The 12976-nt window shown below is 33.7% G+C and overlaps 1 protein-coding gene across 1 annotated transcript; it reads right to left on the bottom strand.

The window, feature by feature from the left end:
* Nucleotides 1-1959: 1959 nt before the first annotated feature.
* On the bottom strand, nucleotides 1960-3902 carry LOC141700271 (small ribosomal subunit protein uS11y-like). The gene is made up of 4 exons (XM_074504075.1): nucleotides 3815-3902; nucleotides 2365-2450; nucleotides 2125-2266; nucleotides 1960-2027 (listed from the first exon to the last, which is right to left on the bottom strand). The coding sequence occupies exons 1-4, from the start codon at nucleotides 3900-3902 to the stop codon at nucleotides 1960-1962; spliced, it is 384 nt and encodes a 127-aa protein (XP_074360176.1).
* Between the last annotated feature and the right edge of the window lie 9074 nt (nucleotides 3903-12976).

Here is a 12976-nt window from a genome sequence, read left to right as displayed (position 1 = left end):
CAAAGCTATACAAATCATCAAAACAATCAAACGATTCCTGAATCAAAAACGCCCAAATCACACATAAACCCTAAAAATCGAATTGAAAATCGAAGCAATAAAACTCAAAATTGATAACAGAATTAGAAAGTAGAGATCAAGAGCTTTGCAACGACTACTTACATGTCTGATTTGGAGGTCGGAATCATGATGAAATCGTTGGTTGAATCTCAAGAACACCAAACCCTAATTTCTGGAATTTGGGGATTTTGCTGATTTTTTCCGATTTTAATTAATTAAATTAATAATAATTAGGGTATTTATAGCTGAAAAATTACTACTCCTAAATAAAATTAAGGGGCTAATTATACATTTAATAAAAATATTTGGCCCTAATTTTCATAATTTTTGGCTATTAAAATTTAATTTGTAAATATTTTATATATATAATATATATGCCAAAAATTCCTAAAAATTGTGAATAATTCAAAAATACAAAGAAATGGTATAAATAAAAGTCCTATTATTTTATAAAAATAAAAATATGATTTTTGTGGGGTTTTGAACACCCAATTGGGCCCGGAAAAGTCATTTTTCGTAAAACGAGAAAATTCATAAAATATCTAGATGTTCAGAATATTGCGATTGTAAAAGCCGTTTGATGAAAAATAAGGCCCATTATTTTATTTGAAATACTGGCTTTAAAATCATTGTTTGGATTGCAAAACGTTTGAAATGGAACCTACAAATACGATATAAAACATCTTAAAAATACCTTAAAAATACAGAAATGATACGGAATACACGTAACACATAGCAATTAGGGTTTAACAGATAATCACACATAACTGACATATTAATATATATTTTATTACAAATATGATATAATACAACGTAAATTTCCCGGTCATTAGAGTGATGTTAAATGTCATCAGCCTTTGACATCGGTTAACAGCTGATGTCTATTATAGTGCTATACATCGGTTCCAAGATTAAAAGCGATGTCTTTGCAAAAAATTTCATCTTATATTACAGTATTTCTAGGTGAATATGAGTATACTATGAGGTATTTATCCATTAAAACATGAAACCTACAAACTCTATAAGCCATTTATTAAAATTCTTTCGAACAAACCGATGTGAAATGCTTGATCAGACATCGGTTAGATTAGTTGCCCGATGTGAAATGTTTGATCAGACATCGGTTAAATTAGCCCCCCGATGTGAAATGATGGATAAGACATGGTTGTGACGAATCTTGTATATGTTCCTAAGAAAAGGAATTTATCCATTTTTCGGGGTCTCAAGGGGGCGTGGAAACACATAAGAACTCTTGAATGGAAATGGCAAAGAGATGGAACTCCAGTTCCTTCAGAAATGGTAAGATCTTTGGCGCAAGAAGAAGGGGTTGATCCGTATCATCTTGACTTGGTTCTGCTTCCTCTATGTTTTTAATAATACCGGTCGAGTTCTTCTCCTACCCATATCGAATAGAACATGCTGAGCAAATTTCACGAAACCGATGTTATATCTTTTTGTTTAACATCAGCCAATTTCTATAACCGATGTTATTTGACTTAAAGTACATTGAGTTTTTTTTCAGAACCGATGTCAAATGACTATTTCACATTGGTTTTTTTAGTTTTTTTTGTTTAATATTATTTTGTATGATGTCTTTTGTACATTTTTTACATCGATTTACATGTACCATTGTGATGTAAATGTTCTGTAAATTGCTGTCATCCTGGTACTATTTACAGCCACTGGGAACCAAAACAATGCAACATCCCAACAAAAAACATTCAAATAGAAACATAAAGGTACTCATCCAAATTATAACTCTAATACCAAAATATTACTCATACCATACTATACATACATTTCAAATAAAATACAAGCATTCCATTAGCTAACTCATACTATACTAATTTTTAAGTACTAAAAGCAAAAGCAACTTGCTATGTGCTGCTGTACAAGAACTCACAGCCTCCTTCCTCTTCCACCACCCTTTCTACAAGTGCTATCAGTGGGGATTGGAGTAACATCCTCTGACAAAAGGCAAATAGAAAGTCAATTATCAACGCCTTACATGGCTATAGCCTACTTATTTCCAAGTTCATAAGCTAATCAGGAAAAAAGAATTACCAATGCGACCAATTTTCATTCCTAAACGAGCAAGTGCACGAAGTGCAGACTGAGCTCCAGGAGACTTTGTTTTGTTTCCGCCTGTTGCGCGAAACTTGATGTGAAGAGCAGTGATTCCAAGTTCTTGTGGGCAATTTACCAGCTAGCTTATATGAGAAAACATTGCAAAGTCACTATCATCCATTTCATGCAATAAGAGGACTTTCAAGCTAGTCTAGAGCGATAGAAATAACACCAGACCTTGCATCTTGTTGAAACAACCTGTGTTGCAAGCATAACTGCATATGGTGAAGATTCATCTCTATCTGCTTTAACTTTCATCCCACCTAAAGAATTGAGAAATTAAGATAACATGAATAATTCATTTAGTTAATTAGTTGTATATCTCATCTTTATGATATTTAAGTATGATCTATGACATTTATTAGGTGTTTCCCGGCTGGCACAAGTAACAAGACATAATTTCAATTTTTTATATGAATCTTTAAATAAGACTTACAGGGCACTCATATAATAGAGTTTTTCGACATAAGTCATACCAATAAATATATTAGATGCATTGACACTAATAACTTACCTTCTCCTTGACTAGTGTGTGTGTGTGTGAGAGAGAGACATAGAGACCATAAGGTCTAGAGAAACATTTGTTAGTGTTAAGATTTAAAATTATTTGAGCTTCCAAAGCTTTCTGAAATGCAAATAAAAAATGAAATAAAATAAGACATATAATTGATGAAACATTAGATGTCACCAGGAAGCTACTAGCAGTACCTGAAATTTTAATTTTACCATAACAGAGCAATGGGGAAGTAAGTCAGACTAGAAAGATGCTTGCATTTTAAACATTTATGAAGGCTTACATAATTAATAAAGAAAAGACTAATAGTTGTTGGCTGTTGAAAAGAAAATTAAGGGACCTTCTCTATTTGAGCCATTACAATCTTGCTATGTAGCTGTCTTTGGCTAAAGTAGACATAAATCCTTGCCAATAAAACGTCCAATCACATCACAAGATATAAGAAGTGTCAAAGATGAACCTCTTGCGAGTTGAATATGCCATATCTATGGTATCTACCAGGTGTATTCCAAGATAAGCCTGCATAAAAATATCAATAACTAAGCTTCACATTATGAAACACTAAGATTAAGTTTACACAGTATTATGTACAAAAAGAGAACAATATTAAAATAACAGTAGCCATATAGTACTATTAAACTTCTATTTAAAATTTCTAAAAAAAGAAATGCATTCAGCATTTGTCCAGGTGGATGAGCTAAAATAAACATCCAATGTCATCATAAATAATGAAGGAAATTGAAATGCTGCTGGATAAGAAACAATCATATAGTGATAGCAATGCTTGAAACAACAGTTAGAATGTTTAATATGTTTATCCGTGTACACAACGGCACAGCCATATAATAATTATTTCCTGTGCACGTCTTAAACTTACAGAAAAAAAACAAGTTAAAAAATTAATGGGAAGCATTTAAGTCTCTCATACAAAAGAAAAGAAGACAGGGAAAAGATGAAATTAGCAACTGAAATCATATCACTTTTATAAATTTACAGTATACAGAGTTTCACTGATCCATGACATGCGAATAGTACATACCTCATTTATATTGTGATGAAAATATGCAGAAAACAATTACTCTGATTCTCCATGACTTTCAATTTCTTCCTCACCTGTCACCTGAAATTTTTTCAATATCCTTTTTATCTTGTATTCTTCTTGACGCATCCAAATGGGACTAAAGCAAATACACACTTCCATCGATTGTGCATCTCTGCGCTGTGCAGGTACATCTGATCAAATTGCTGTCTCTGCACATAACCAGTTATCAGTTGTCACTTATATCTCATTTATAATATTAGCTGACTTCTAGTTTACTCTCAGTTTCAATTTATATATATATGTAGCTCCAGTACACATACCAAAATGGAGATAAAAAACAAGTATAGAAACATTGTTTCAGCTACATGGGTAAAATATTGTACTTACATTGTCGTTTCTTTAAAGTGAAACGCTTCTTCCTCATCTGCAAAACGCTTCTTCCTCATCAGCTACCTCATAATAATTAGCGTCACAATATTAACAATATTATAAATAACTAGATATCCTAAAGACTAATGATTCAAAGATATACATAAAAAGTCAAATACACAACATAAAACATATTTACTAAGCAACCTTGTAAACATTAAGAGTACTTTCGGTCGCCTCTTTCCTCTTATCAGCAACACTATGAATATCAAGTGAATAAATCATGCTTCTCTATCTCTAATAAACATACAGATTTTTCATATTTACACATAAAAAGTTAAAATACCTGGCCCGCATAGACTTATTCTCTCTAACTTGTCTGAGCCATATAACAGCTTCTCGAAACCATATGAAAAAGAATTCCCTGCAACAATCGAGAGACAAAGTGAAACATAAAAAAAGAGAACGAGGGAGAAAGAAGGTAAGAGAGGGGGTAAACATATAAATTAACCAATTATATATAAATATATATATATATATACATCTATAAAATTAAAATTTACTAAAAGAAATTTAAAATTGGAACTTAATCGGACGAAACCCAGGGTTCCTTTCAAGCTCTAAAGCTGTTATCAAGGACTAAGCTTACCAATTTGAAGCTGGATTTGATGCTTAATTAGGTCAAATTTCAGTGTCCTTTCTGTAGTTTTCAATTAGGGTTTGTAAGAGGGAGTGGTGAGAAAGGAGAGAACGATGAGAGATGAGGGTTTTTGTACTAGTTCTAAATTAGGGTTTATAAAAAGGAATGGCGAGAAAAGAGAGAAAGATCATAGAGATGAGTCGGAGGGTTTGAGATGAAGTTGGGGTTTGAGAGAGAGAGAGAGAGTTTCCATCTTGAAAGAGAGAGAGAATGGGGGAGTGAGCAAATAGGGGTTAGAATTTTGGACAGAGGGAAAAAATATGTGTAAAGGGGGGAAATAATTTTTTCTGTAAAAAAGGGGGCAAATTTTGGCACTGAAACGGGGGAAAATGACAAGTTAATTTAAATTTTTTAAAATTGGTCATAGACAACGGTTTGTAAAAATGACCGATGTCAAAGTTAGAAACGTATATTTGACAGTTTTTATTTCCAAACGTAGACAACGGCTAGTATAAGAAATCGATGTCAACATTCTTATTAATATCGCTTTATTAAAAACCGATGTTAAAAAAACTTTTAACATCGGGTGCATTACGTGCCGATGTCTAAACACCGATGTCGTATGTACTATTTCTAGTAGTGCTCGCCGGAAAATATCGGAGGCAACCAAAAGAAACAGGCGGCAATCAGTGAAGCAACAACAATCAGTAACTATGCACCCTCAACAAACAACCCCACCATGATATACACACACGCATATGGGGGTGTATACACATAATCAAATACCAAAGTTGAACCCAGATTACAAGGCCGAAGCAAAGCATAACTGGAGATAGGAAAAACAACCGGAAAGAAAATATTGCAGCAACTCACCTGAATCCGGGAGCAGAAATGGAAAAAAAAAGGAGAAGAAAAGGTTACAGGGGAAGAAAACTGAACAGTGAAGGGGTTTTGTTGTTTTTTTATTAACTGCAACCTCAATAGCTGCCACGTATCAAAAATAAAAGGACACGTGGCTTGATTCTGACTGCGAGCCTACTCCCACCTCATTTTAATCTAATTAGCAGTACAATTTATGAATGAATATTAATCGAAATAATCCCAAAATAGACCTATAATTTTCTAAAGATCGCAAAACTAATAGAATAAAATTTTCATAATATTTAAAGCATGTTTGAAACACAATTTGTACCCTCGTTTCACAATTAATGAATCGAGCTGCACTTAAAATAAATTCATAAAATCAAGAAAATAGTCTTAAAATATTAGAAATATCCTGAAGTAAATAAAAACATAAATTTCAAAATTTTAAAATAATTTCTGAAACGCAATTTATACCCGCTTTTATCAATTAAACGAATCGACGCGCGGGTGAAACTAACTCCGAAAATTCCCAAAATAATTTTAAAATTCTCAAAATAATATGAACTTAATAAAATATAAGTTTCATAATTTTTGAAGATTTCCATAATTAAATATGGATTTTACCATTACACACACTCAGAAAATCATTTAAAAATAAATAATTAATGAAATATTGATTTCTTAATTTTATAAAGTCCTAAAAATAATTATTGAAATTATAAAGTCATAAAAACAATTTTAGAGACAATCCAAGTATTTATGGAAATAAAACTGCAATAACACCATTTTTAACAACGATACAAACTCATACAATTCATTAATTAACCACACAATTCAATTCCATACACTAGTAAGCACATACACATAGTGACAGAGTAATAACCCACTGACTGAACCCACACAAATATTTTATTTAATTATTTATTCCATAATTACACATTTAAATAATAATAAAAATATACAGGTCGTTATATCCTTCCCCCCTTAAAAAGATTTTGTCCTCAGAATCTGACTTAACTAAATAAGTGAGAATTTTTGTCAAGCAATCCCGACTCTAACTTCCAGGTAGACTCTTCGACTGAAGGATTTATTCAAGGCATACTCACCATAGACATAAATTCATTACTGAGGACTCACTCTTAACGATCTAGGATTTGGATCGATTATTTCACGCTAATCAAATTTGGAGGAGAGCCCGTTGGCTCCTAATCAATGGCTTGATTCAAATAAAAAAACATATTACTTTAACATTGACACTTATAACATATTATATATATACTGCGATTGTGGCGGTGATACCAACTTATAGACAACTTTACCTATATTTATTTACACCTCGAATGGATCGATACAATTAGGACTTTACTTGTCCCTTCTATTTAAACTGAACCAATCTCTTCCAAGGTAAAACTTTTGTCTATACCACGATCCTCATTCTATATATTCATATTCTTTCCATGCAAATCGGCTTTTTCTCTTTGTCTATCCCGAGTTGTTTCAACTTTTTTCTGGGTCAACACCACCACACTTGGATGTACTGAATTAGTCCAGGACTTAATACTATCTCTATTCCCGCTTTATTTAAATAGAGTGAGGACCCACACTTGTGTCCATACGACACTTCACAAAGTAGCATTCTCTTACTAATATGATAACTATTATCATAGAAAACTCAATCTATGGTAGGTGATCACCGCAGTTCCCTTTTTAGACCCATCATATATATTCTCCACATAGTCTATATTGTCTGAATCACCTTCTCACTTTGACCCTTCATTTAAGGATGATAGGCAGTACTCATTTTCAACTTAGTTCCAAAAATTCGAACACCTCTTACTTATTCTCATCTGTCAAGGTTAGAAAGTAATCTCATATATTCACTTCTTATCAGCTTTATGTATTCGAACTCCAACTTGTTACTCTTTCCAATTCTTCTATTAATTTTTCAGTAATCTTAACCATATTCATTTCTTCTCTCCTATTCAAGACATCGGTCCCTAAATGGACCTCGCTTGGTTGGTAGTTACTGTAACACCCCCAAATCTGGGGTCGGGGATTCGAGTTGTCACGAGTTCCATTTCCCTTATCAATACTAAATCTTAACAGTCAACCAACTACTGCGTACTGTGACCCCACAATATACACACACACACCACAAGTTATAGTCTCAGAGATGAATACCAAAAATAACACAAGTCATTTTATTCCACAATTATAAGTCATTACACCTCAAAAAGGTTTCTGAATAAATTTATATATTCTTTGCCATTATTACAATTCATAATATACATAAGTCTGGTACATCAAAAGTTGAAAGCCTGGCCTTTTGGTAGCTCCTACTTCAGCCACAACGGCATCAACGCCTACAGAAAACTGCGGAACATTTCCTATCCGCTCATGAATTGGGAGCTTGGTCCTACTCATCTTGTCTATCTGTTATTGTGTGATGAAAAAAGAAAGCAAGGGTGAGCAACAAGCCCACCGAAATAATATGTATAATAATTTACAATATATGAGCATTCTCATAGTACTCATGAAAGTCTTGGTCAAGAAGAAATGAACCAAGTTTAAAATCTTAATGCGACAAAGTCGCAAAATATTCAGTATATATATACATATATACTTCCCAAATCTTGGAAGTCCTTTTCCATGCATAATACACACAGAGTTCCAGTGTATAACTATATAAAATATCATTGCAAGGTGATCTCATATATCTAACCTTGTCTCAACGTTTTTCTGAAAATTTTTCTCATGCATAAGATAATCATTTAATAGATATAAGTTGAAAAGATGAAGTTACAAGATACTCCAATATACTTATATCTTTTCCGAATACTACTTGAACTACCACCGTTCAAGGTATAACCAGTTCAATAGTTCATCACATAGATGAGACTACAAGATAAGATTTGAATAGATTCAATCTTTGAAATATCATTCAAAAGAAATGAAGTTACGAGATACTTCATTAAGTCCCGATATATATATACACCTATATATATATATCTCATACTTTCCTCGGAAACCTCTGTTATGAAAAATATAAACAGAGTTATAATTTCCAATGAATTTGGAAAGAAGAAAACCTTGGCATAAACCTGATATCTTGCTGATCAGGCAAAGATACCAATAAGTAACCTTTTCTACTAGTAGATGGACGAATTCCCCACTGGTCATCACCCTGGCCGCATTAGGACCTATGCTGGACTGCCACTCAGCCACTTACGCATTAATGGACTCCCACTGAGCCACTTACACTTTCATGGACGGCCACTGAGCCCATGTTGCTTATGCTGACTCAAATAGATGACTTACTTCCCGAACGTTGGGCAAGTAATCAAAATGTTTTACCAAAATAGCAACCTCGTTGCGAATATAAAATACACCACAGAGCCGAATCCCTCAATTTTTAAGCAAGTTTTTAAATCCCCTTCGAAAGGAAGATCTTAAATTTGAAAACGAGTTTTGGGATCCGCTCTAACTTTTAAAATCATTTTGAAGACTCAAAAACATTTTTAAGAATGTTTGGAGTAATGTTGATTTAATAAAATAAATCAGTCCCGATATGTTGGAGAATATCTGAATATTATTATTTAAATAATATTCCCATAAAGGATAATCTCTATAAAAATAATTGAAGTAGAAGTTTTAAAACTCATACTTGAAATGAATAATAAATAACCAAAGATATACTTATACGAAAGTACGATCTTTATTTGAATAATTGAAAATAATTTTGATTATCGAAACATTATTCTTTAATAAAATAAAGAATATTATTTAATAAAATGAGCGGAGTCATAAGTCCTCGAATGAATATTCAAATTAATATTCACTAAATAAAATAAGCGGAGTCATAAGCCCTCAAATGAATATTCAAAATAATATTCATTAGATAAAATAAGCGGAGTCATAAGTCCTCAAATGAATATTCAAAATAATATTCATTAAATAAAATAAAGTTATCGAATAAACCATATTCGATTAATAGTTTTGAAAACTATATCTATATATATAAAAAAAAATATATATATATATATATATTATACTCAGGAACATCGAAGGGTATACGCAACTACTGCTTATTTCTAGCATAGGTATTATGCAACTTATAAACAATTGAATCAACAATTAGATATCAAGATTATGAAACAGACATGCATATATACTATATCAACATGCTCCAGTATATCGCAAGATTTGCTAATAACAATCTTGCACTTATCCCAATATAATGCATATACATATATACATCACAACAACAGTATAACGGGTAGAAAACTTGCCTGAGTGCTCCGGGGTAGACTTAAGCTTAGAGTGGGTCCAGTAACCTATGAACAACAACATAAGCCGTAATTAAACCACGGTCGATTAAGAAACTAGACTTTATCCACTTAGACCCTAACGTTCGCTTATACGCTTAACGATTTGTGTTAATCGTTCGCACACCCTCGGCTCCACAAATTTTAATAAATTAATCATTACGAATTTTAAGGAGACTCTTTCGCGAGTACTTTACCAACTTCCTAATCCACCTTACATAATTGTTTCGTAATCCAATTAGTCTTTTAGGGGCCTTAAACAAGGTCTCAAAGTAAATGTAAAGGTTCGTTCATGAAACGCCGTTAAAACGGTCGTTTCTCCTAAACCGTACATCGGAACCAAGCGATCCACATATCAAAACGAAGCTTACGACACGATCTAGCTAAACATGACAATGTTACAGATTTTTTGTTGAGTTTTCTTTCCTGAACACTAAGAACAAGCAGTTGAATAAAAATGGGCATTACGACGGCTGTGTTTACGCGATTACCAATGTTTAAACTACTCCAATTAACCACCAACCAACTCATAACCATCAATACAATGAAAATTCACCTAAACCATACCACATTAGTCCATAACCTCCAAGCTTTTCAACTCAAACAACCACAATCAAGACCTATGAACTATAATCAAGCTTCAATTACCAAAACACTTACAAATCAAACCAAACTACTAATAATCACAATCCATGCTTCTCATTTCACAAAACCAACCATTAAACTTACTAACAAATAAAGTAAAGGCTAGGGTTTGAAGTTTATACCTTCCTTGGGAGGTGTTAAGTTGCTAGGAAGCCTTAGGGAGCCTCCTATAAGCTTTATCTTTCCAAAGAAATCAAGAACACAAAGTTAGGCTTTGAAGTTTCTAAAAGTCCGATTGAAAGAACTGTAAAATATGAGGGTCTTACCATGCTTATTTGGGCGAGACTGGTGAACAATAATTATAGGCCATCTCAATACCTTTCCAACGAGCTATAGAACACAATATTTGAGTGAGAAATGAAGGAGATACAGCAGTTTTAATGTACTGGTTATGTTTTGGCCGAGAGCAATGGAAATGGGGGAGGAAATGCTTTTGCTTTCTTGTGTTGGTGGAATAATGTGGTGGATAATGATTGGTTGTCTTGATATTTTGCTAGGTTAATAATAAACAAAGGATTTAGTGGAAGATGATCTCACCATTTGCCATGTGTTGGTGATTTGTGGTGAGATGAGATCATCCCTAGTTAACTATATAATTAACTAGCCATTCCTTCCTAACTATCACTTGGTTTCTTGTTTGATCAACCATCCACTTGCCTTGCCACTTGCAAAGGTATTTACAAGAGTCTTTATTTATTTCTTTGTCCGGTTATCACTCAATCTCGTTGATCGTTTGGTTAAATACCTTAATGGTTTTATTGATAAAATCTTCTTGGTATTTTTAATACCTAAATTAATTCTCATTTATAATCCTTGAATTTAAAAGCCTTCATCTTAATATTAATTTCTTAAATCCCTTAATGTCTGGTGGAAATCTCGGGGAAAAATAAAAGTGCTCATTTTCGAAATTCGACGGCTTTTACATACACTTATTTTCTTTATGGAATACTAATACGATCTTAGAATTTCCATAACAATACTCCTATATATCGTGGTCTGATAATTTTTCTTAATCAGCATTGTCAGCAAAAGTTACTATTCATTCGGGTTTCAAAAATTTCCAAAAATTGGGGTTATTACAGTCTCCCCTCCTTAAAAGGATTTCGTCCCGGAATCAGATAGAAAATAGTTGGGGATGCTTTTCTAGCATTGTGCCTTCTAACTCTCAAGTCAATTTTCCACATTATGGTTCAACCACCAAACTCTGACTAGTTTGATAACCCTTCTCCTAATCACTTGTCCCTTTTCGATCTATAACCCTTCCTGGTTGTTCCATATAGGTTACGTCTGGTTGCATGTCTATGCGCTCATACACCCCTATTTGTCTGGCATTCGAATTACACTTCTTAACATTGATACATGGAACACGTTATAAACTTGCTACAGGTTCATGGGTAGGGCTAGCTCATATGCTAACTTCCCAATTCGTCTTGATACCTCAAAGAGTCCAACAATTCGAGGGCTTAGCTTTCCTTTCTTTCCGAACCTCATCCATCCTTTCCAAGGGAATACCTATAACTGCACTAGGTCCCCTACTTCCTACTCTTTGTCCTTTCGTGTCAAATCAACATACTTCTTATGTCCATCTTGGGCTACTACCAGCCGCCCTCTGATTAGATCTATTATATCTCTGATCCTTTGGACCACTGCTGGTCCGAGCATCTAGCGCTCTGCAACTTCATCCTAACATAAGGGAGATCGACATTGTGTTCCCTCAAGGATCTCATAAGGTGACATCTGGATAATGACATATGATCTATTATCGTAAAAAAAGTCAATCCGCGTTAAGTGATCATTCCAAATTCTTTCAAGTCTATTTCACAGACTCTCATCATAGCTTCTACCATTATAGCTTTTGCTTCTCAATACCCATTCTTTTCCAGTTCGTAATCGGTACTATCTTCCGTACAGAATACTATTCTAGATATACCTTTACTCGTTAGAGTTTTATAACCTTTTGATAATCGCGTCAACCTTAGTATCACGAACGTGTTAGAATTGGAATACCATCGTACTTGGTACCACTTCATCTCTAGCTGCCTCCATCTTCGAAAGCTTGGTCCTTCGTGTGACGGCCTCAACCCCGGGGTCAAGAGTTGACGTCACTATACCCAATTACCAAAAATATAAACAACAGAATTATTATTAAAATATACTAACTTGACCCCAAACCAAGATCTGATCCAGGTTCAAGTATAATTCAGGTTCTCACTAATACAAACTCTTTATTCAACATCTAACACACACTAACTTTATTCAGCAACTCCTCAGACCTCATGGCCTGATACAAACTACCTCAGAGGAGCCGGGTCTAGTAGGGGCGGGAACATGGGTCTGTCTGACTGGTCTTCTAGGCATCTGCGAGATATACATAACAGTTTGCAAGGGTG

Source organism: Apium graveolens, chromosome 2 (genome assembly GCF_009905375.1).
Source record: "Apium graveolens cultivar Ventura chromosome 2, ASM990537v1, whole genome shotgun sequence".
In the NCBI taxonomy this organism is placed as follows: domain Eukaryota; kingdom Viridiplantae; phylum Streptophyta; class Magnoliopsida; order Apiales; family Apiaceae; genus Apium; species Apium graveolens.
Note: the sequence above shows the minus strand (reverse complement) of the source record. Positions and strands in the feature narration are given on the sequence as shown.